At 39.6% G+C, this 26,070-nt stretch overlaps 1 protein-coding gene across 2 annotated transcripts; it reads right to left on the bottom strand.

Moving 5' to 3' along the window:
• Positions 1-864: 864 nt before the first annotated feature.
• Positions 865-17,491, bottom strand: PRPF3 (pre-mRNA processing factor 3). Of its 2 annotated transcripts, XM_036905280.2 has the most exons (16): positions 17,382-17,491; positions 15,040-15,232; positions 14,226-14,356; positions 12,119-12,265; positions 10,740-10,823; positions 10,342-10,562; positions 9,404-9,710; positions 8,609-8,775; positions 7,761-7,840; positions 6,429-6,572; positions 5,661-5,760; positions 5,375-5,488; positions 4,485-4,603; positions 4,120-4,203; positions 3,008-3,069; positions 865-1,234 (listed from the first exon to the last, which is right to left on the bottom strand). In XM_036905280.2, the coding sequence occupies exons 2-16, from the start codon at positions 15,182-15,184 to the stop codon at positions 1,088-1,090; spliced, it is 2,052 nt and encodes a 683-aa protein (XP_036761175.1). In that variant the 5' UTR covers positions 15,185-15,232; positions 17,382-17,491; the 3' UTR covers positions 865-1,087. The 2 variants fall into 2 exon arrangements, with proteins under 2 accessions (XP_036761175.1, XP_036761177.1); XM_036905282.2 differs by lacking the exons at positions 15,040-15,232; positions 17,382-17,491 and adding an exon at positions 12,889-12,984.
• Positions 17,492-26,070: the final 8,579 nt, after the last annotated feature.

Here is a 26,070-nt window from a genome sequence, read left to right as displayed (position 1 = left end):
TAACCTCCTCAGGCTTGAGGATTATCTTTTGTTACCTGTATCAAAGTTTTTGTTGTATCTTAGTTTTTGTTATCTCTATGTTGTCATCCTGTTGCTGTTGTGGAATCCAGTTACAGTGCTCCAGCTTTCTTGCACAGAGACCACTGCGGAAGATTGAGCATGTAGACCATGTAACAAGAATCCTGGAGGGTTGGAGTGTGGATTAAGTGAAGGTTCCTATGGCCAGGATCCTCACCTGAACCTAAACTACTTGTTGATGTAACTGGCCTGCTGCTGGGCTACTGCTTCCACAACTGTAGGCAATAAGCTATTATTGACTCAGTCTATGTGAAGAGCTCTGCCCAGTGCTCTGCGTGGAGGCAGAGACAAAGGAGAATAGTAGACCTCCAGACGTACTCTAGTGCTCAACCTATCGCTGGGAGAACTAGCTGGATAATAAACCCTTTCACCCCGAGCATTCTATTGTCATTCCCCAGTCCCACTGAATCCACTGTGAACTTGCCTGGACGTGAAACCCATTGGCAAGACAGACTACTTAGACCACAGGTATTCTGTCTACGCCGTGACTCCCATCCACTGAAGGTTAAGAGATGGACACTCTTTTATTGACCCCCTCCTTTATGTACTTAACACCTCTTACTGCTTCAGTCTGCTCCAGAAAAACAGTATTTATCTATCTGGCTCCAAGATGAGGTCAGAAATTTCCTTTAGACCTCAAAAATATATACCCATTCATCCTTCCATCCATTTATAGATACATAAATACTAGTGACACTTTTTTTTTTCACAGCAATTGCTGGAAGTCTGGAGAAATGGCCTGATGACCCAAATTCCAATATGTATGACTGTGTGAAAAATATCATACCAACTTTAAAAATAACTCTTTAATCATATGCACATAGGTGAATAAAGGGCAGCTCCAGGCCAACTGGGGAAGGGAGCCAGGTGTTCTCCCTTTGTCCCCCGTATTGGCTTGGTACAGTTCTGAGATCACACACACACACATGGGGCTGGGTTGGGAAGTAGAATAAGGGCAAGGACTTAAGAGACAAAGGCAAGAGGGGAGGGGCAAGGGTTTGGAGTAGTATTAGTCGGTAGACTCCAACACAGATTCACTCAGCGCAAGGTCCCAATAGTGTTCAGCGCAATGCTTTTTGAAGTGCTCTCGAGCCATGTTCTCTGTAGGGCACTGTTTGAACTTCATCTCCCCAAAGCTCCGGTCTTTGGCCGTACCCTGGGACAGACAAAATTTATAATAAAAGCACTGCAACTTCTAATTTAAATCACACGTTATTCTTTTAAAAAATTTAGTAACATTTGGAGAACAGTGTGCCTAGGTGAATGTGATTGTATGGTAAAAGGAATTCTAATCTCCACCTCCTTGGATAACTGAATGAGTTTTCATCAATTTATATACATTAAGGGTTTCAGTTTTTTTGGCTGAATGGAGAATGAGAGGAGTTCTGTGCTCTGGTGCCTGGGTGGAAGAGCAGGTCAGGAAGGACTACAGAAGGTGAGATAGGATGAACTTGTTGCTCACTAGGCCTCAAGAACTAGATTTGGGCCTTCAGGGAGAAAACAGAGAACTACAGGCCTCAAGGAGTCTTTCCATAAGATTTTGTGAGATCCTGTATACACGCAGGAGGCTTTGGGGCCACTGATAAGGAACAATACAGGGGCAAAGGGAATGGGAGCAAGAGACAAGTGGCTATTGAAAGAGAACAGAAGAAGATACAGTACTGGGTGGTACAGTACATTCTCACCAAAGACACCAGCAGCAAGGCAGTCGCCAAGTTCTACCTCAAGAGGCTTTCAGGGTCAGATGCCAGTAAGAAGCTGTGATAGATCCTGGCTTTCTGAATCTGAGATACAATTCCTGAGGGCTCTCAGAGATAAGTGGAAGAGAATTTGGAAGAGATGAAGGGGCCAGGATGTTAAATATGCAGGTGGGGACTTATAAGACAGAGAAACAGGTATTATGGTTATGATGACCTAATTGTATGCATGAATTGGAGGAGTTTGGGATAGGACAGAAAGATACATGAAAAACATTAGCAATTACCTATAAAGAGTGTCTTAAACAATCAGGGAATTGGAAGGGTACTATTTAACTAAGTGCTTTTCTGTGTTGTTAGAATTTACTTTAATAAGCATTTACTATTTTTGTAATAATGTGCTACTTTTATAATAACTAGTTACTAAACATGAGCACTTTAAAAAAATGTATCAACATGAAAGAATAAAATGAACACATTAAATAAACACAAAGGTAGAAAATATTTACAGTGCATAAAATGTATTTTGGAATGGGAATAAAAGGACTAATGTAATACATCAAGATAAAACACAGTTACTGAGGAAAGAAACGTGTAATGCTTCCTGGAGAAATAGGATATTCTACATTTCACAAAGGATGAACGATCGTTACTTCACATCTTGGCTTAACAAACATTCATTCTTCAGAACTAGTAATAGTTCACAAGAAAGATTTCAGAGATGAAGGAGTTGTATAACCTTAAAAAAAGCTCCATTTGAGGAATGATTTAGTCACATTTTAAAAAGCACTATTACACAGTAATCTTACTAGGTTCTCAAAAAAAAAAGACTATAGTGAGGGAAATATCCATATTTTATAGACAAAACAATAGATTTGGTATTGAGTCACCCAGTTGCACAGCTAGTAAGGGTTACTACCCAAACTCCCAACTTTATATTCTTAAGTCTAGTACTTCTTTCACTGTATCTGAAGGAAAAATCCCACAATCCATTTCCCTCTTTCCAAGTCTCCTATCCATGACTGAAATAAACTCAGTTGAGAATTTGTATTTTTGCCACCAATTTTCCATACTCTTCCCCAGATGGCATATCCTATATACTTACCAATTTAACTAAAATATAATCAGGAACAATTTGCTGCCAAACATTTAACAATTAATTCTAAGAAGAAACAAATTACTTAAGGGATTAGCTCAAATTCTGCTTCAGTGTTTAACAAAGGATCACCTACCTCCCAGACTAGAACACATTTGTTGGTTTTCTTCACAGCTTCCTCATCAGATTCCTCATCATCTGGAAAAGACAATAAAGCTAAATCTTGCTCTAAACAGACCAGAGACCAAGATTTAGATTCTAAGCAGACCATGTTCAGGTCTACCCAAATTCTTTGAACTACTGTCACCCTTTCCCATGTATTAGGATCAAATACCTTCTGTTACTCTTTATTTCCCCCATTTTAGACTGGGAACTCCACGTAAGTAGGGGCACTAGTACAACAAACATTTAGTACCTACTATGTGTCAAGAGCTATGCCAGGTATTGGGAATAAGGAAATAAACAGAAGATAAGCAATCAACAATAAAAAGTTGTCCTAAGTACTGTGAGAACTAGGCTTCAGATACCAACATGACAAAGTCTATTCTCAAGGAGCTTGTAGTCTAACGAAGAGGGCAGATAATACCAAAGGAAAACATCTTAGGAACACTTGCAAAACAAAATAAAATATAGGTCAATTATAGTAAAAAATGTACTTCAAACAAACAAAAAGAGGGCCAAATTAAGCAAAACGAAGAAAAGTAAGGCTCTTTGTACATGTTAAATGTTAACTAGGTCTTCAAAAAAGGGAAGAAATGAATACTGATGGAAGAATGTTGGCCAAGATGTCAGATATTTAAGATTAGATAAAGTTGGGCAAAAGAATGAAAAGTATATTTTCTAGAACAAAGCAGATATATTTTTATGACCTGAAAATGTTTTTTCACCTTCAACCTTTTAAAACACTTTATCAAAGTATAATACAATACAGACAATGCACATAAAATGTGCAGCTTGCTGAATTTCCATAAACTATACAGTCATATAACTAGTATCTAGATCCTGGCAGATTGGGAAATCAGCTGGTAGAAAGGCCTTAAAGGACAGGCAGAAGGATAACTAACACTCATGAATATGATCATGTAATAAATACTGTATGAATATCTAGCATGCTCATAGTCCAAATGGGTCTTTCTAAAGTTTGTGAAACATCATCTGGTGTTAGCAAAAGTCCCAGAGGGAGGGAACAGATGAACGGACAGAGTACCATCCCACCTCCCTCTTAATCCCATCTAACCCCCCATTCACCATCTCCCTTTGTGTTAGATGTCTGTTCATCCCACTTTATTCGATGCAGCATAAGACGCTTAAATTTCTTCTGGGCCTTGGGGCCTGGAAACAGAGAAGGAGAATTTTGCCAGAGTTGTGGAGGATGATGGGTAGAAAGAATCTTTGAGCTTATTCAATGCTCAGAAACTAATGTGGAAGTTGAAACAATCCCAGGAATCATAGCTTAGGTCCTTCTATTCCAATAAACAGAGAAACAGAGGCCCAAGATATTATACCCAGGTATGGCTCTAAAATACTTTTTCTCTCCTTTCTCCCCACCATGCTAATCGGTTCAAACCCTAGGGTTGCCTGGGGACAGTCTCCCTCAATTTTTTCAGACTCACCCCCTTCCACTACTACCACGTTGACATCCTTGTGCAGTACCACCACCCCTGTCAGGTACAGTTGCCCAGCATTGGCCTCAATCTTGAACTTCTTGGCTGGGTTGCTCAAATTTCGAACTCTGGAGAGGGGAAAGTTTAGTTATGGCTTTTAGTTTAGCATCAGTATCTGCCTGAATGGAATGGCAAATAAACACATGAATCCAAAATTGTTTTCTCTCTAAAAACAAAGGCATCTGAAGTAAGCAAATACACTAATGCTTGTAAGGTAGAACTGATGAGTCTAGAAGTATTTCCACTGTCTATAATTCAAAGTCTAGCACTGTACAGGTAATCAAAAGAATGGAAGAGGTATTCACCATCATCCAAAAATATATATAAGCTACTTGTTCTTGACAGTGTAAAAATCAACAAATTATTTGCCCTCTAGATGCTGCAAAGCAGTCATAAAGCTACACATGAGAAATTTCTAGAAGGATACATGAAAAACCATTAGCAGCAATTACCTATAGTGAGTGGTCCTGAGGGAACAGAAAAAAGAAGGGGACTTTTTCAGCAAGTGCCTTTGTATTGTTAGAATTTTTTACCTTAATAAGAATTCGTTATTTATAATGACCACTTTACTAGTTACTAAACAAGAGCATATTTAAAAAACAGATTATACACTGTACTGAACATAAAATAAAAACATTAAATCAACATAAAAGTAGAAATATATACAATGTATAAAGTGCATTTTGGAGTGGGAATAAAAGGATTACTGCAATACATCAGGATAAGGATATAATTACTGGAGGTAAGAACCTTAATGCTTCCTGGAGAAATAGGATATTTTAGGCTTGGAAATGTTTTGGTATTTCTAAGGGAAAGGCTGGCCCAGTTTGGACACCTACCTATATACAGATATGTGTACCCCCTGTGAAATGTCTTCTTTAAGCTTTTTAATTTTCTTGACCTTTCTCTGTTCTGCTGTAAGTTTTCGGGCAGCGTTGGCCTCTTCATGTGCTCTGTCGTGACAGGAAGGACATCCACAAGTGAGAAAGGCATTGAAGATCAGAGGCAGGGCTGAGGGAAAGAGAGAGCAACAGAGAACTCTCCCCTCCCTCCAAATATGGAACCCCCACAAGAGTTTGGGAAAGGTACTTGCCCTGGGTTTCCACCCAATCCCATGGCACTTACTTCTGTCTTTTTGCCATCTGAGCTCTGACATGGGCTTCTACCTTCGTGGGGTCTTGAACAGCTTCTGTTCCTAATACTCGCATCAAATTTGAAATTCTCACTGCAGTGGAGAGAGGACAGAAATCAATATCCAAAGTTACTTCTCCAGCTGAGATAACCTTTCATCTCTTGTCTACCAATTCATATAGTTCACCTATTTCAAATCTCCACTCAAAATTCACTTCTCTAAAAACTCCTATCTTGAAAAGCCCATCCAATTAACACAGCATTTGTGTAAGATCACCCAATTAATCTAAATAGTTGGTATGCAATTATTCACATTGTTTGAAAGTTTATGAAAGATTAGGAACTAAATTTCCTTATTATTTTTCATTCGATCACAGTATTTAGTGACCAAAATATTACTGAATGATAATGGAAGCTATAGGAGTAAGGTTTTTAAAACTATATTTGCACCTGTCAAATATTAAGAATTACGTCCATAACAACTCTATGCAAATACTACAACTACTATCTTAATGAATTTCAAGACCATTATTTTTCCAGTAAGATCAGTGTTATATGATCAATACTTAAAAATAAGCCTTAAATGACCTCACTAATGAATATGTTGATCTTTTTAAGCTGGTAACACATTTATGAAAGGAAGAAAAGGACCAATGAACATTGCTGAGAAGCAGAAAGCACCTGAATATAGAGAGACACTAAAGTTCCTCTAAATTAGAGATAAACTTGCCACCCTTTCTTTCCTGTCTCTAATATACGTACCTTTGGGTTCTGGAGGAGGCATCAGACCCAGCCTGACTTTTTCTTGTAGTTCCTTCTGTGCTTCCCTCCTTGTTTGCCTTCGAAGTTTCTTCTGTTCCTTCTTGGTAAGATACACCCCCAGAGTAACAGGTGTGTCATTGTCAACTGTCAGGCAGAGAAAATAATGTACCAAGGCAGTAAGCATAATAGAGGGATATAGCTGGATGTCAATCACATTAAAAGGACCTTTAGCTTAAGTGCTGTTATTTTTAGTTTGTGATAGTGGTAGTATGGTCATATTTTTAAAAAGCATTCTTATCTTTCAGAAGTAATGTTCTAACTTGTTTTTCTTCAAGCTGCTGAACCATTTAATCAACTGAAATGTGGCAAATACAGAAAATAAAATCAGGCTGCTCTAGTTGCTCTGTGTGAGGATTTGGGATAGGTAAGGGATTCCTAGAATTCCATTTGGATCCCACCTCCTGTCCCTCCATGTTCCAATGAACACAATTTGAAAACCATTGGCCAAGATGAGGAAATTTATAATTTTAGAGTTACAGAATTGAGAAAAAAATCCTCTGGATTCTCAAACCAAGTTTAAACAAAATCCCACACATTCTTCTAATGATTCACACTGATGACAGCTATGTAGACTGATTAAGTTCAATGATTATCATACCTTGTATTATCTTAAAGTCTCAGTCTATTTTTCTGAACTTACTGGAGATACTGTCAAGCAAATTTACTAATTAAGGTATTACCTACTCTGTTCATCCCAAATCTGATGAAAGCATTAAAATCTTTTATGTTCTACATAACTCTTGAAGAAAGCATATCAATTAATATTCTCTACATGAGAAAATTCTGTGTTCTAAGTGATTTACCCAAGGGATGAAGTTAGTTAATAACACAGCCACAACTAAAAGATATCTTTTTGATTGAGCCAATAGACTTTTGCTACAAAACTAATAGAGAGAAAGGCAGAAAACAAAGATGACTGAAGAAAGGCAGTATGGTGGTGTACAAGACTGGAGTTTGGAGTCAAAAGCCCAACCACAGCAAAAACCCAACTTGTGATATACATCAGTGAGGCCATCTCTAGATTAGGCCTCAATGCCCGAGAGCTGCACTGTCACTAGTTACATGTACTGTTTAAACTTAATTAAACTTGAGTAAAATAAAAAATTCAGTCCCTCAGTTATATCAGTGTGACTCAGTCTTCAAGTGCTCAATCGTTAAACTTGTGTATAGTGGTTACTGTATGGACAGTACAGATAGTGAACATGTCCATTGTTACCTAATGTTCTATTGGATGATATTTTTCCAGAGCCTTATTGAGAAATCCTACATTACCTGGAGGGTTCAGCTGGGCCGGATGTTCAACAAGATTTGTGATTCCAAAATAATCTTCTCTCTTGGGATTTTCCTCTGTACTAAAATTGGAGGAAAAAGAGAAAACAGGATATGTGAGTAGAGATGACCCCAAGAGAGGGAGTTTCGGAAACAACGAAAAAATATACTCTCTGTAACACATTCTAGCACTTTTCAGTATATGTGGATCTAGAATATGTAATTACATATAATTTTCAAGATGAGAAAATTGGGTCGACTAAGGTTGGAGGCATCGTTCACACCAGTCTTTCTCAACCTTTTTTCCTATCCTAACACCCCTGATGAATACCACCTTCTTTCATTAGTAACAACTCCTCCTTGGGACAGTGGTTGACAAAGGAAGAGTAATGAAAGGCTGAGACACAGTATCCTAAAGCCATGTATCAGAAAGGTGGAGCAAGATAATTAAATTAAAGTTCTCCAAATGTTTCTTATATGCTTTATTTACCAGTCTCTCCCCCCACAACTAAGAATCCTTTCTCTATTCTAGAACTTCATCTTTAAGAAATGTAAACACGTACTGTAAGTAGTAAAATAATATAATTAAGAAAACAAATATCCTAAAAGAAATAATAATGCACAACAAAAAAATAATTTATAGATTTGCGCTTTTAGATTATTTGTGCCTATGCCTCTCAGGTTAACCCAAAAAACTAAAAGTAACCCATACAGCATATTCTTTGCAAATATGTAAGCTTGTGTATGGTTACCTTATTTCCCTTGGATTTAAAAGTTTTACTTAATGCATGAGTACCAACTCTCCCATTAAAACTCTAGTCTTATAAAAAGGTATTAACTAACAAACTCACAGGTCAAAGCCATTGGGGATGATATAAGAGTCCCACCACTCAATTTCAGGAATATCTCCTTCCTTTAACTCCTTCTTAGGAGCAATGAGGGCGAGCCTAGTTGAAGTATGGATGCCAGTTTTTCGAGCTGCCTGTGAGATCTCTGCCTGCAGCTTCTCCAGTTGAGCCTAAAGACAGGAGCAACCAAGACAGGCAGATAAACTAGTCATAGAAAACAGAGAAGTGGTAGAATCTCACATTTGAAAACACTTCCTTCTTGAACTTTTTATACCTAATGCAACAAATTCATGATCGTTGAAAGCTTAGAAAAAAGAGCCATGCTGTTTTATTTTATCCTTTACTTAGTTGATTTGAATATATTAGACTCATCACCACCTCTTCACCCCAGTGTGTGCCTGCTGTAAAAAGGGAGGAATGGAATTTTATGAAAACCTCATTTTGAGAGGATGAAACCGAGAAGGCAAAAGATATCGAATACATAGTCAATTCAACTCTTCAGGTGTGTAGATTGTCTGCAGTAAATTTTAACACTGGCTAGCTTTCCTCAGAAGTGTTTTTCTCCTCTCTGAGTTATATATGGATAATTTTCAAACTGAATTTTATTTCCACATAAGTAGAATGTAATTAAGACAAATCAACTAAAAATCAAGTATTCCAGGAATAAACATAGCATTTTAAAAATTATTCATTCCTTCATTATTTGTTTATGTTGAGAGTATTTTAGGACTGTATTCCATTTCATTTGTCACCTTCCTAATTTCTTCAAAGCTCCAGGTTATATTCTAAGCTTGATACCTTTGTCCGTAATCGTTGGGCAATCTTCTCAAATTTGCCCTTGTCATGGAACTTAAAAGTGCGTCTCTGGCGCTGTGAAGGGGCAATTGAGACTCGGGGGTCAAAAAAGGTATTAGACTCCATGTCTTCTGATGGCTTTTCTTTCAGCTGTTGCTTGAATTGTTCTCTCTTCACAGCACGAATATTGGCCTTCAGAGTAGGCATGCGGTGCGTCAGCTCAATCTCCTTGCCTGTTGCATCTACAGTGCGACCTTGCTCATCCAAAATCAGTGGTGTAGGTTTAGTTTGATCTTTTAACTCCACTTTCCTGAAAAATAGCCCAGAAAGAAAGAAACCCCATACAGAATAATAAATAAGGCAAACAAAAACAAACAAAATAAATCAAAACTCAACAAGAACGACTAGGTTACATAATTCTAGGGAAAAACCCATCTTGATTGTAAACATCAAACTGGGTATTTGAATAGAGTACAATCAGATTAAATGAATTTATAAATTACACTGGTAAGAATTTGCAATACCAACTTTACTCCTGAATTCTTGACTCAAACATGTGATGCCTAACCAATTATAGGTGCTAAAAATAGTCTATCATCTCTACCCAGTTGTAGAGAACTCTCAGATCTGGTCTCTGTGTGGTTTAATGGATATAGCCCTGAGTCAGGAACCAAGAGGCCTGGTTCTATTCCCAGTTCCAGTATCAGACAAATAATCTTACCCTCAGTTCTACCAACTGTAAAAAGAAGATGATAAACTCTCAACAAGGAAGCCACAAGAATGAATTCAACTGGTATGTATTGAGCACAGGTAAGATATATGGAACTGTGTAAGATATGATTTAGTTTCCTTTAGGAAGAAGAGTATCAATAACATTGAAGACTACTGATTGCTTCTCAAGCTTCAGGAACAACACAGAGTTCCATGAAATAGATACTCACGGGGGAGCAATACCCATGGCATGGAGATTGGCCAAGCCCACCATGTTGGCATTGCCAATGAGGCCTGGCTTCAGTGCCAGCTGGGCTTGGATGCGGGCCTGTAGTTCAGCTGCTTTCCTGGCCTTCTCAATGGCATCATTCATGAAAGTGGCAGCCTGTGATGGCTGAATAGTGTTGCCAATTGGAAGTCGCTCTGGTTGGGAGGAGGAAGGAGTCTTTGGCTATGAGACAGGAAAAAAAGAAATCAAAATCTGAAGGATTAGATGGGCAGACAGGACACACACACAGAGTAGTAGATGTGGCATGGAACATGCAGTCATCTTCCAGATTCTCATTTGAGTAGATGGTAAGAAATTGTGATTAAGATTCTTCTTTTCAGAGTAGTCTGGGCACAATACCTGAGGTGTAGGGGGGCTAATGAAGCTCAGTTGTTTTTTCCTCTCCTCGATTTGCCGTGTTGCTGCCTCCATCATCTGTTTGATCTGCTCTCGGTAGGGGGAAAAAGTTGAAAAACTGTTAATGTCTCTTTATTTCTCCCATACAGTTTCCTAAACAAAGGGCTTTCAGGTCTATAGTACTAAAATTTTTTGAATGATCTCATCATATTCTGGCTGTACCATAGGCTAGAAAATTTAGTAAAGATAAGCCTACACAGCTGAACACTGGAATTTTTCAACCCATTTTCCTAAGGCAGAATTGACATGTTAGGTAGTAACATAGCCTGATGATTAAGACTGAGGAATCAGAGACACCTGAGTCTGAATCTTAATTCTGCCAATTAATGCCTGTGTGATCCTGGACATGGTCATGGGCTTGGACCTACATAAAGGGGTAAAAATAGTACCTACCTTACACAGCTATTGTAAACATTTAAATAATGCATGAAAAACTCTTTTAACAGAATCCACACAAATTATTAAGCTATTTTTTCTTAAAATCATGCTGTTATTCCATGAATTCCTAGTTTGGGTGATCAGAGGCAACAATGCAAAGACCTGGTTCCTAGTTTCTGTAAACCCTTTCTTCTGTCCTTAAGTTCAGAATGATAAGCTTTGAGAATTTGATCAAATAACTCTTCTTAAATTTTCCAAGAGACCTATTATCAAGGTACTTAAAGATATTTTTTCAAATTTATTAACATTTTTTTTGAGAAAGTGATATATTTACAGTTCAAAATGCAAAAAAGTACAAAAGGGTATACTGTGAATTCTTTTACTTCCCATTCTCTATAAAAAATATTATCAGAATCCTTTCTTTCAGCAATATTGTATATAAATATAACCAAATCCACCCACCCATCTCACATATTTATGTGTATATTCTATTTCCACTCCAAGAAATTTTAAATGATACAAGAAATATTTACTGCTTATATGTTATCAAAATTGTTTAACAGTGATCATTTTAATTTTAAAACAGAAAATTCCTATTAAAAAATACAAAGTCAACTTGAAATTACTTAAGTGGATTGTATCTTCTCTGCATTATATTTGGAAATTCTCTTGCTATCAACAATACTCTAAATGACCCAGTGAGGTATATATGGCCAAATGATGATAACACACCTTGCTTACCACATAATAGATGCTCAAAAAATGCTATTTCAATAGACTTCAACTGGAATACTCCTGGTTAAACCAAGAAATGATGAAACATAAAGCAAGAGTTTCCCAATGCTAAACACCAGTTCAAATCAAGGTTACAATAAATCTGGATCCATGCATCTTTCGTTTCTTCAACTCACAAACATCACTGCTTCTAGTTCCTAATTACTAACCTGGAGCTTAGTCAGCATGCCAGGACTCTCTGAGGGAGGCCCAGGGATCACTTCTGGCTCCTCTTCCACCTCCTCAAAACGGGGTATCCGTCGCTTCTTTACTCCTGATGATTCCTTGGAGATCTCAGAGTCATCACCAAACACTTCCTAAAGGAACCCAAGATGAAAAAAGAGTTGTGTCCCCACCCATGAGAGAAGGGAAAAATCATCCTAGTCCCCATCAGCATTTTGTGGCTTTTCCCAGAGTCTTCTAGACCCTCCACCATATGAACTATCTCACTCAACATCATTCTCCTACTCCAGTCAAGCAAATTATCATCATGGTCTTATAAATGTTCCCATCTCAAGGTCTTTGCAAATGCTATTGCCTGTATTTGTAAATTTTCCCAACTTTTCCACAACCCCTGCTCCAAATCCTGCCTAAAACTCACCTCCTCCAGGAAGTTTTTCTCATTAATAATTTACCCCACTCTGATCAAATTGTTGTTTCACATCCTCTAGCACTTAAGAGCTTGGTTCACACTAGGTAAAATTACATTGCTGATATTCTGCTTGCCAAGTATTAAGTCTTTTTCAATGTTAGTACTTTCTCCCAAACTACAGTCTAAGTTCTTCCAGGATAGGGGCTTTCTCTTCTTCAGTATTCCCCAATAACACTTTGTCTTCATCAAACAATGGGAACTCAAATGTTGACTAATTTGCAAGGTGAATTTAACAGGACCAAGAGTGGCCAACTGGAAGGGACAATGGGAAAAAGCAAATGTACACACCGGTGGTAGGCTTTGGGTGACATCCCCTCTTCACTAGGAGGGCTCGTGTTTTGCAAGGACATATCCTCAGCCAGGGGCGAGCGCTTCCTGGAACTCCTACAGTTCAAGAAAAAGGACTCTCCCATAATATATTGTGTGGGGTGGGGATTTGAATGGACCAAAATGGGACCCATATTCCAATGCTATCTAGATACCTCCTTCAAGAAACCATTTTTATTACTCCCACCCAATGTAGTCACTTCATTCACAACATGCCCTCAAACACTTAATAATGTAGCATGCCCTATCATAATAAAATCCTCATTCTACAAGTCTGTGGATACTGTGGCTCAAGCATTCCCACATAAACACAATTCAATCTAAGTCAAATTCTGCAATCAACCCTAAGATTTACATGAAGTTGCTACTTAGATTTTGTAATTTGTGACTGTATTTTGCTGTGCTTCCCACCCCCCAACCGTTAAATTGCAAATTCCTTTAAGGCAAGGACTCTCTCTCATTCCTTCATCATCCTAGAATGTTTTAATCACAAAGGGCACATGAATCTCTATTTCTCTTGGTTCCACAGCCTGGCCAGGAACCAAGCAGACATTGCTTATTTACTCTCTCTGCCTCAGGAAAAGCATAGGAAAGCCAAGGTATCAAAAGCCTATTAGAAGGCTTGGTGGGAGTCACAGAAAATAATTTTTTTAAAGAGAGAGAAAGAGAAAGAGATCAGGTACTTGACACTGCTAATATTGAAAGAAGCCATGACCTCAGCAACCACAGAATGAAAAGTAGGGAAGGCAGTAATGCCAATTCCTTTAAATACCCAACTCATGGGGCCAGACGACCCTCAGTATACTATATAGCAAGGATTAGGCTTTCAAGATGTACAGTAAATAATAATTGTAAGGTATCCCATCTGTAAGTCCATGGCAGAGAAACCTCCATAAAGGAGCAACAATGAGGTCTATAGCTCAGGTAGCAGTGGAGTCACATTCTGAAGCAACCTATTAGGCATCAGGTAAATTAAAACATAAAATCTTAGAGCAACCAATTTATAGGTAGTAGTAGGGAAAAAAAGAGACAGGGAAACTGAGAACCAAAACTCCTGTGTAAGAAAAAGAATAAAGTTACCAATTGTTGCCTTAGAATATTTCAACCCAGGAATATAGGTAGTTCCTCACCTAAAGATGGTGATAATACAAGTTCACTCCCTCTACTTCAATGTCTAAGTTGCTCTTGAATATTTGGTATTCTAATAGTGGATATCCAAGTGTCAGCCAGGTAAGCTCAGTAACTTTGCTACCATTTAAAACACTCCCAAGCTCATCAGATAGTTAACTGTAACCTACCTTTAGCTCCCGTTTTCTGCTCCTGTCACTGCTAGATTTGGAATGCCTAGAGCTTCGGCCTTCCTCCACAGCCTCAAACAGTTTGTCCACAAATCGGAGAGTAGAATCATCAAGAAAAGGTTTCAGATGGTCTGACAGGAAAAAAAAAGGTGGTAGGGTTGAACAGGTAAGAGTACTTATAGTAGTTAGTACCATACAAGGCATATAACAGACATCAACACAGGAATTTTATCTCCAGGAAGGAGAGAAATGTTTTCTTAAGTTCTTTGTAGGATTCCTATAAACACCCTTACAATGAATGACCTTGCCCTATAATGTAAAAATACAGATAAAATTTTTTTGGAGTAGGCAGTACCACATTAGGAGCAACCTGTTTAGGTTGAGTATGAAAGTTTAGGATGAATAATCACCCTAACTCTTCCCAGAGAGCAAGCTGTAGAGGACTACCATTAACAAAATTTACCTCCCTCAACTTTTTTTCATGTATTTTATAAAGACATCTGTATGTTTAGATGTCAGACTGAATCTGAATATATCCATCTGACTTTAGCATATTTCCTAAGTAAATATACCTTAGATAACTCAATACAGTGGTCAAAGGAAGTCAGTCTGACATTCAAAATAGTATAAAAAACAAAAACTAAAAGGCAAAATTAGTTATTTAGCCTATTTCCACTATAATGCAAGATAAAAATAAAATGTGACCTGACCATTTTTAGACAAAATTATCCCAACAAACAGAATTTTGGGGAAGTTCAAGCAGTGTTTGAGGTCACCTTACATGTTAAGTCAAAAGATTCAGAAAGGTACCTACCAGCTGCCTTCTTCTTGTCCATGCCCTTCCCCACACAGTTTAGTGCTGCGGTGACCACTGTGGGTTCTGAAAAACCCAGCACCCTCTTTACTGTCTTCTCTATCCATGGTTTCAGCTCATCTAGCTCCCTCTTAGACAGTGCCATTCTTTGGGAAAAAGAGGATAGCTTAAATGGGATTCAATATGACAGCACCTAAAGAAACCAAGGAAGAGTTAAATTAGAGGATAAGAAAAGACTAAAGTGATTCCACGTAATAGTCAATACATCAGAAATGTATTCCCCACCCCTATTCTCAATCCTTAGGCAAGTTCCTCTACTTCATTTCAAACCAAGTACTGTCCCTAAAACCCATACTTCAAAGCAGGAAGAGCTACTTTCTGTTTGATTTTTAACCCTAACTCAGTAACAGGGGGATCAATGAAATCTGCAGAAGCAACCAACCAACCCTGGGAATAACTTTGTCTGAGAAATGAGGTCTAACTTTTTGATTCTGTCGTATCAACAAGGGCTGACAAACTATAACATAAAAACAAGACTGAAAAGGCCCACTCAGGTCCGCTTTTCTATCCATTCTACTTCCAAGCAGGTACTCCGTAACCCAGTCCTGACCTATAGGTTTCTCTTCTTTTAAGGAAGCAAATAAGGGAGGGTTTATCCAGGTCAGTCATCCTATATATTAAAGCTAATAATCCTTAGAAATGTTCTGTCACATTTCTCTGTAGTCATAATAATCATCCCAGTGGGAATTCCGTACCCAGATAATTTCCTCTCATTCTACAGGGTCCTTGTCTGCTGACTTGATAAGAATAATCCCTCAGCTCAGAAAATAATACTCTCATTTTGGATGTACTCTCTCTCCCCCTCCTCACCTTTACTCTTATACTTTTTAGCTTAGTAGAGAAGTCACTTTCATTAAGGACTCTGTACAACAAATCTTTGTTATTTAATTCAAGTTATTACAATTCTTAAACATTTTTCATGTTTTCAAATCTCATCTCCTACCTAAATTCCAAAAATCTTCACGAGCGTACAGAAAATTTTATTTGCCTGATTTTTTCCACAGTGCCTAAAAGTCAATAAAATTGCACTAGCCTCAACTTCCAAGCTAACCTTCTCCCAGTCTGATCTGGGAGTCAACCTTTCAAGAGATGTTTTAAGACACCTTTTCTCCTAAAAGATACAGTCTGATTAACTTCTACATTCTTTGCAGATTTATCCTCTATAAGATCTGTGGTTAAACTGTGTATTTAATTTTTGTATAACCATACGAAACTAGTAAAGTCATGAAACTAGGAGTGAAAGACTGCTTCACTGACGAATCATATGAATGATTCTATGGTGGCTCTATTAACCTATCATGAGATAGCAGGTCAGCCTATCAATTTCTACATATTAGATGAGCATTGTTCAAAAGAAGCATATTCAGACACCACACAAACTGAAAACGAGCTCACACTGAATAGCTGGAGCACTGAGCTCTACCAATTAGTAGCCTTTAGACAAGTAAATCTGAGTCTGTGTACCCACCTTACAAAATGAGTACAACCGCCATACCTATACCGTACTTATTTCATTCAATAAATACTTATTGCATAACTACTAAGTGTCAAGCAGTGTACTGGGTGATGAGGCTACACAAAACAAAGAATCCTCGCCTTAATGGGGCTTATATTCCACTAGAATTGACCCACAGGCTAGAAAGTGTAAGCAATTCGAAAATCCAAAGCAATAAATGAAGTACCACTCTATCAGATGAAATGTGTGCCCCAGCACTATATTAATAAATGTACACAATTTCAACCCAATCCTCCGTAACAGTGTATGTAGCCTAAATATAAACTGCTAGGGGGCAAAAATAAAAAGTTTCAAACAGTAACTGGCTTTGTCACTGATCAAATATTCAACAGTAACTGCCTGGAGCGGGGCAGGGCGTAGTGGTCATGGTGTGAAGGAACGAAGGCAGAGTGATATTTGAATGAGCAAGTAGAGAATCCAATCTTTTGAAGGATTTCCTTGTTCTGGGCTCTTCGTTGTTACAGCCTGAGTTTCCCCCCTGAAATCCCTTTTTTTGCTCTTTCCTTCTCTACGGACAGCCCCCTACCCGACCTTGTTTTACCCAAACTCCTCTTCTCCGAGCTACTCTCCCCACCTCGTCCCCTTCCCGCCCCCGCCCTTTTCCTCTCAAAAATCTCATTCCAACCCGTTCTCCCACAGAATATTGTACTTCTCTTAGCTTGCTTCCCGCTGAGCCTTCCCGGTTTGGTCCTCCCCTAGCATTAAGGTCGGGACCTAGCCGTTCTTACCGGAGGATACCCTATCCGGGCCCGGGGCCACTACTCACCTTCCAAACTTCAGCCCCTGAGACGGAGCCCGAACGTTACACCGGAACCGGAAACCCTCCGACCGCCCTACGGCCTGCCGTCGCTACTTCCACGGCCGCCTCCACGCCGCGGTCCCCTAACATGTGACTGGGAAAGGCCGGGCGCCGATTCGCGCAGCCGTAGTAGCCACTTTCCCGGCAGCGGAGCGCCTGCGTTGGGAAGCTTAAACGTTTCTCCGTGCGTGTTCTCGCCTCCTTCGTTTTCCTCAGCTAAACTTGTTAGCTAGAGTACGGCCAGAACTAAAAGCGGCGTTTCTGCATGAGGGATAAACGGAACCTTTCTGGTAGAAAGTAAACCACCCGGGAGTAGTGACCACCACTCCTGAACCATTCTCCCTTACGTAACAGTGGTGCCAGAGACACCCCCCACCAGAAAAAAAACGAATATAGGACTCTGAAGATAGCAGCCCCCCTTTGTGCCTTTTATTGACAGCTTACTGCCTACCACCATGTGCCAGGTATCCTCTGAAAATTAATACTGCCTAATAATTAAATAAAAGCATGAGCTTTAAAGCCAGACTGCCTAGATTTGTATTCCAATTCTCCCACTCATAAGCTGTGACATTAGGCCAGTCGCGTGTAAGAAAATCCACCTCGCCTTTTTCCTCGCCTGTGGAAAAATCCACCTCAGGACTGCTGTGAAGACCACAACAGTGACTGAAGACAATGCACTTAAAAGTTTTTCTTACCGAGTTCAATAAAATTACGTGATATGTATCTCATTGCCTATGTAAATGGATAATGGACACCTCATATTTACATGATGAAAACTAAGCTCCTGATTCTAACGCCCCCAAATCTTCCCTATCCCAAACCTCTCTCGCCCCCTTCCCCTAACCCAGGTCCTCTCAGTCTTCCTCATATCAGTTACTAACAACTCTATTCTTATAGGCCAATAGGCAGGTCAATAATCTTGGTCATCCTGGACTCCTCTGGTTCCATTGCCCTACTTTCAAAATACATACAGAACCCATCTGATTCTCACAATCTCCATTACTGTCACCTTTATGCTTGGATTATTTTAGTAGTCTCCTAATTCTTGCTTCCACTTTGTCCTCTTTTGGTCTCATCACATAAACACTAGAAATATCTAGTACTGTTAGGGGGAGCATTGTATTTTCCTTGATTATTGTCCCACCGCAACAAAGAATTGAAGGGCAGAGACACGGTAGTGAAGCAGAGCAAAAGTTTTATTTAAAGTTACTTAAAGAGAGAAAAAGTGCAGACGACCTCAGGGAGGAGAGGCGCCCTGAAAGGTTTAAGCTTTATTTAAAGAGAGCAAGTGCACACTTGGAGAAAGGAGAATGTGAGCTACCTCACAGAAGAGGTACCAGAGGATACCCTATTGGAGCCCGGGGCCACCACTCACCTTACAAACTTCAGCCCCTGAGAAGGAGCCCGAAAGTTAAGGGAGACCGCACTGAAAGGTTGAGATAAAGTTTTAAGGCTACGCACTTAGAAAGTGCAGGCAACCTCAGGGAGAGGAGCGCACCTAAGGTTTTAGGGTCTGGGGTTTTATAGGCGGTTGAGGATTTTCAGGAAAGCAACAAAGGGCCAGGTGTGGACCTGCCAAATGGTCTCAGAATGTTCATCTTTGTTAAGACATTAAGTTCCCCCTTTTCTTTTTAACTTAACACAAGAAATGTACTGCTTTGATTCCTTTCCAGGATATCAGCTTCTGTCTGGAAGCATATCAATCAAGACTGACTGCCCTGCCTTCAAGGTGAGCTGAGCCACCGTCCATTTGATTAAAATGCAGTCTCAGCTTTAAGATAGAATTCTTCCTGAATAAGCTGGGCCTTTTAGCAGGTGCTAAAGTAAATCTTACAATGGTATGTTCTAACTGACACAGTGAAAACAGGCTATGATGAGATACTTTTCTTCATCTGAGGAGTATTCAAACTTCTAGGCCAAGTGGCTTCTGGCCTTCTGAGCTTTCTAGTTTTAACTGGCTAGCTCTTTAAGTCCCTTCTAGTGGGCTTACTGGCCTTTCTCTCTTTCCACCCCACTCATATCTGTATTCCTGCCTAACAATACTAGTATGGTAGGCGCTACAGTAGTTATGTTAACACATCAGAAAGGTCGTAGACTTCCCTGCTCAAAACCATTTCCTGCTTTCCCTATCAGAGTAAAATGCCCGGCATGACCTGCCCTACTCTTTTACCTGCAGGGATCTCACACTCTTTTCTTAACTCGTTCAGTTCCAGAATCCTGACCTCTTGGTCCTTGAACATGCCAAGCATAATGTCACCTCAAGGCCTCTGCACTTGTTGCTCTCTGCCTGCATGGTTCTTCACCTAGGTATCTCCATGGTCTCTTCCCTCATCTCCTTGATTTTTATTCAAATGTAACCTCAGGGAAGCCTTTCCCACTTATTTAACCATCTTATTTAATTTGAGGCCTATTTGGCACTCTTGATTTCCTCAATGTTTTTTTTCCCATAGTACTTATCACCACCTACGATACTAGTACTAGATAACTTATGTATTATTATGTTTATTGTTTATCATCTCTCTCTCTGCTAGAATGTAAATTCTTCAAAGGCAGGAATCATCAATATACATTAAATGCCTACCATAACATCTGGCAAATTAATTAAATATTTGTTGAATTAAATAATTTATCTTTTCTAAAAGTGGGTCTTGCAGGCCTCAGAACCTGCTGAAGTCTGTTTTTTCCCCTAAAGACTATTAATTCCTTAAGGTAGGAATTGTGCCATATTGTCTTTTTATCTCTAGGACTAGGATAGTGGCAGACACAGTAAGGGCTCATTAAATGGTAAACAAGTAAGAACTGCCAATACTGTTTTCCTCATTCTATCAACAATCCTGTATTTTTCCCTGTATTCAAAATGAGGCTCTAAACCTTACTGACCCTTTAGACCAGTGATTCTGCAAAGTATAGTTTGGAAAAAGCATGTCCAACATTAAGACATGATTTAATATATATGGGAAATGAAAAAGATTCTATTATATCAGATTACAAAGTATAGAAACCAAAATTCTAAGATTTTAAACGGTAGACTTACTAGAAAATGCATATGTTGTCAAGGGAGGTTATTAGAATTTCCCAGGGAACACAAGATTTCTGTATCTAATAGCTAGTTTTTAAGAAGTTTGAGAAAAATGAGCCAAAACTCCCCTTTCCTGATGGTGCAGCATGACATAATGGAATAAGGCCTGGCTTTGGGTAACAAACTGAGGGAGCTTGAACATGTTCAAGTTACACATGCCTCAGATTCCTCATTGTATCTATAGCACCTAACACCAATGTTTCACATAAGTCACTCAAAAAAGTCTGTTGAATGGGTTAATAAGTTCCAACTCGGCGGAAGATGGCGGCGTGAGTAGAGCAGCGGAAATCTCCTCCCAAAACAACATATATCTATGAAAATATAACAAAGACAACCCTTCCTAGAATAAAGACCAGAGGACACAGGACAATATCCAGACCACATCCGCACCTGAGAGAACCCAGCGCCTCGCGAAGGGGGTAAGATACAAGCCCCGGCCCCGCGGGAGCCGAGCGCCCCTCCCCCCAGCTCCCGGCGGGAGAAGAGCAGGCAGAGCGGGAGGGAGACGGAGCCCAGGACTGCCGAACACCCAGCCCCCGCCATCCGGGCCAGAGTGCAGGGCGCTCGATACTGGGAAAACAGGGCAGCAAGAACAGTGAGCAGGCACTGGAGGCTGGGCGCCAGAGGACATAAGAAAAGCGCGCGACCATTTTTTTTTTAGCTTTTTTACTGTTTTGTTTTGGCGAGCGCTTTTTGGAAGTCTTAAAGGGATAGGGACCCCAATACTAGGGAAACAGGGCAGAAAGACCGGTGAGCAGAGACCTGAGGCTGGCACCGGAGAATAAAGAAAAACGAACGACGACCTTTTTTTTTTTTTTTAATTAAAAACTTTTTTTTTTTTTTAAATTAAAAATTTTTTTTTTCTTTTTTCTTTTTTGGTGGGCGTTGTTTTGTTTTGGCGGGTGCTTTTTGGAAGTCTTAAAGGGGCAGGGCGGGTCACTTAATCCAGAGGTAGGGAATCCGGGATCTCTGGGCACCCTAACCCCTGGGCTGCAGGGAGCAGGGAGGCCCCTTACAGAGATAAATAGCCTCCCAGCCGCTCCTGCTCCAACGCGACTCCACCATTTTGGAGTAGCTGCCCGAGCCAGGCCACGCCCACAGCAACAGCGGAGATTAACTCCATAGCAGCCGGGCAGGAAGCAGAAACCCTGTCTGTGCGCAGCTGCACAGCACAAGCCACTAGAGGTCGCTGTTCTCCCAGGAGAGGAGGGCCACAAACCAACAAGAAAGGAAGTCCTTCCAGCCGTCACTCTTCCTAGTTCTGCAGACTATTCCTATCACCATGAAAAGGCAAAGCTACAGGCCGACAAAGATCACAGAGACAACACCAGAGAAGGAGACAGACCTAACCAGTCTTCCTGACAAAGAATTCAAAATAAGAATCATAAACATGCTGACAGAGATGCAGAGAAATACGCAAGAGAAATGGGATGAAGTCCGGAAGGAGATCACAGATACCAGAAAGGAGATCGCAGAAATGAAACAAACTCTGGAAGGGTTTATAAGCAGAATGGATAGAATGCAAGAGGCCATTGATGGAATTGAAATCAGAGAACAGGAACGCATAGAAGCTGACATAGAGAGAGACAAAAGGATCTCCAGGAATGAAACAATATTAAGAGAACTGTGTGACCAATCCAAAAGGAACAATATCCGTATTATAGGAGTCCCAGAAGAAGAAGAGAGAGGAAAAGGGATGGAAACTATCTTAGAAGAAATAATTGCTGAAAACTTCCCCACACTGGGGGAGGAAGTAATCGAACAGACCACGGAAATACACAGAACCCCCAACAGAAAGGATCCAAGAAGGGCAACACCAAGACACATAATAATTAAAATGGCAAAGATCAAGGACAAGGAAAGAGTGTTAAAGGCAGCTAGAGAGAAAAAGGTCACCTATAAAGGGAAACCCATCAGGCTAACGTCAGATTTCTCAACAGAAACCCTACAGGCCAGAAGAGAATGGCATGATATATTTCATACAATGAAACAGAAGGGCCTTGAACCAAGGATACTGTATCCAGCACGACTATCATTCAAATATGACGGTGGGATTAAACAATTCCCAGACAAAGAAAAGCTGAGGGAATTTGCTTTCCACAAACCACCTCTACAGAACATCTTACAGGGACTGCTCTAGATGGGAGCACTCCTAGAAAGAGCACAGCACAAAACACCCAACATATGAAGAATCGAGGAGGAGGAACAAGAAGGGAGAGAAGAAAAGAATCTCCAGACAGTGTATATAACAGCTCAATAAGCGAGCTAAGTTAGGCAGTAAGATACTAAAGAGGCTAACCTTGAACCTTTGGTAACCACGAATTTAAAGCCTGCAATGGCAATAAGTACATATCTTTCAATAGTCACCCTAAATGTTAATGGGTTGAATGCACCAATCAAAAGACACAGAGTAACAGAATGGATAAAAAAGCAAGACCCATCTATATGCTGCTTACAAGAAACTCACCTCAAACCCAAAGACATGTACAGACTAAAAGTCAAGGGATGGAAAAACATATTTCAAGCAAACAACAGTGAGAAGAAAGCAGGGGTTGCAGTACTAATATCAGACAAAATAGACTTCAAAACAAAGAAAGTAACAAGAGATAAAGAAGGACACTACATAATGATAAAGGGCTCAGTCAAACAAGAGGATATAACCATTCTAAATATATATGCACCCAACACAGGAGCACCAGCATATGTGAAACAAATACTAACAGAACTAAAGGGGGATATAGACTGCAATGCATTCATTCTAGGAGACTTCAACACACCACTCACCCCAAAGGATAGATCCACCGGGCAGAAAATAAGTAAGGACACGGAAGCACTGAACAACACAGTAGAGCAGATGGACCTAATAGACATCTATAGAACTCTACATCCAAAAGCAGCGGGATATACATTCTTCTCAAGTGCACATGGAACATTCTCCAGAATAGACCACATACTAGGACACAAAAAGAGCCTCAGAAAATTCCAAAAGACTGAAATCCTACCAACCAACTTTTCAGACCACAAAGGCATAAAACTAGAAATAAACTGTACAAAGAAAGCAAAGAGGCTCACAAACACATGGAGGCTTAACAACACGCTCCTAAATAATCAATGGATCAATGACCAAATCAAAATGGAGATCCAGCAATATATGGAAACAAATGACAACAACAACACTAAGCCCCAACTTCTGTGGGACACAGCAAAAGCAGTCTTAAGAGGAAAGTATATAGCAATCCAAGCATATTTAAAAAAGGAAGAGCAATCCCAAATGAATGGTCTAATGTCACAATTATCGAAATTGGAAAAAGAAGAACAGATGAGGCCTAAGGTCAGCAGAAGGAGGGACATACTAAAGATCAGAGAAGAAATAAATAAAATTGAGAAGAATAAAACAATAGCAAAAATCAATGAAACCAAGAGCTGGTTCTTCGAGAAAATAAACAAAATAGATAAGCCTCTAGCCAGACTTATTAAGAAGAAAAGAGAGTCAACACAAATCAACAGTATCAGAAACGAGAAAGGAAAAATCACGACGGACCCCACAGAAATGCAAAGAATTATTGGAGAATACTATGAAAACCTATATGCTAACAAGCTGGGAAACCTAGGAGAAATGGACAACTTCCTAGAAAAACATAACCTTCCAAGATTGACCCAGGAAGAAACAGAAAATCTAAACAGACCAATTACCAGCAATGAAATTGAAGTGGTAATCAAAAAACTACCAAAGAACAAAACCCCTGGGCCAGATGGATTTACCTCGGAATTTTATCAGACATACAGGGAAGACATAATACCCATTCTCCTTAAAGTTTTCTAAAAAATAGAGGAGGAGAGGATACTCCCAAACTCATTCTATGAAGCTAACATCACCCTAATACCAAAACCAGGCAAAGACCCCACCAAAAAAGAAAACTACAGACCAATATCCCTGATGAACGTAGATGCAAAAATACTCAACAAAATATTAGCAAACCGAATTCAAAAGTACATCAAAAGGATCATACACCATGACCAAGTGGGATTCATCCCAGGGATGCAAGGATGGTACAACATTGGAAAGTCCATCAACATCATCCACCACATCAACAAAAAGAAAGACAAAAACCACATGATCATCTCCATAGATGCTGAAAAAGCATTTGACAAAGTTCAACATCCATTCATGTTAAAAACTCTCAGCAAAATGGGAATAGAGGGAAAGTACCTCAACATAATAAAGGCCATCTATGATAAACCCACAGCCAACATTATATTGAACAGCGAGAAGCTGAAAGCATTTCCTCTGAGATCGGGAACTAGACAGGGATGCCCACTCTCCACTGTTATTTAACATAGTACTGGAGGTCCTAGCCACGGCAATCAGACAAAATAAAGAAATACAAGGAATCCAGATTGGTAAAGAAGAAGTTAAACTGTCACTATTTGCAGATGACATGATACTGTACATAAAAAACCCTAAAGACTCCACCCCAAAACTACTAGAACTGATATCGGAATACAGCAAAGTTGCAGGATACAAAATCAACACACAGAAATCTGTGGCTTTCCTATACAGTAACAATGAACCAACAGAAAGAGAAATCAGGAAAACAACTCCATTCACAATTGCATCAAAAAAAATAAAATACCTAGGAAGAAACCTAACCAAAGAAGTGAAAGACTTATACTCTGAAAACTACAAGTCACTCTTAAGAGAAATTAAAGGGGACACTAACAGATGGAAACTCATCCCATGCTCATGGCTAGGAAGAATTAATATCGTCAAAATGGCCATCCTGCCCAAAGCAATATACAGATTTGATGCAATCCCTATGAAACTACCAGCAACATTCTTCAATGAACTGGAACAAATAATTCAAAAATTCATATGGAAACACCAAAGACCCCGAATAGCCAAAGCAATCCTGAGAAAGAAGAATAAAGTAGGGGGAATCTCACTCCCCAACTTCAAGCTCTACTATAAAGCCATAGTAATCAAGACAATTTGGTACTGGCACAAGAGCAGAGCCACAGACCAATGGAACAGACTAGAGAATCCAGACATTAACCCAGACATATATGGTCAATTAATATTTGATAAAGGAGCCATGGACATACAATGGCGAAATGACAGTCTCTTCAACAGGTGGTGCTGGCAAAACTGGACAGCTACATGTAGGAGAATGAAACTGGACCATTGTCTAACCCCATATACAAAAGTAAACTCAAAATGGATCAAAGACCTGAATGTAAGTCATGAAACCATTAAACTCTTGGAAGAAAACATAGGCAAGAACCTCTTAGACATAAACATGAGTGACCTCTTCTTGAACATATCTCCCCGGGCAAGGAAAACAACAGCAAAAATGAGTAAGTGGGACTATATTAAGCTGAAAAGCTTCTGTACAGCAAAAGACACCATCAATAGAACAAGAAGGATCCCTACAGTATGGGAGAATATATTTGAAAATGACACATCCGATAAAGGCTTGACGTCCAGAATATATAAGGAGCTCACACGCCTCAACAAACAAAAAACAAATAACCCAATTAAAAAATGGGCAGAGGAACTGAACAGACAGTTCTCCAAAA

This window comes from Manis pentadactyla, chromosome 4 (assembly GCF_030020395.1).
Source record: "Manis pentadactyla isolate mManPen7 chromosome 4, mManPen7.hap1, whole genome shotgun sequence".
In the NCBI taxonomy this organism is placed as follows: Eukaryota; Metazoa; Chordata; class Mammalia; order Pholidota; family Manidae; genus Manis; species Manis pentadactyla.
The sequence above is the reverse complement of the archived record's forward strand: the minus strand, read 5'-3'. Positions and strand labels throughout refer to the sequence as shown.

Bases quoted from the DNA above. Each gene is read 5' to 3' on its own strand.
- PRPF3 (XM_036905280.2), bottom strand. From the start codon at position 15,184: ATGGCACTGTCTAAGAGGGAGCTAGATGAGCTGAAACCATGGATAGAG. The intron at 7,841-8,608 runs GTGAGTTTGTTA...CTCCAATTTTAG, and splicing joins ATCCCCAATGGCTTTGACCT to TACAGAGGAAAATCCCAAGA. The intron at 5,489-5,660 runs GTAAGTGCCATG...CTGTCACGACAG, and splicing joins CAGATGGCAAAAAGACAGAA to AGCACATGAAGAGGCCAACG.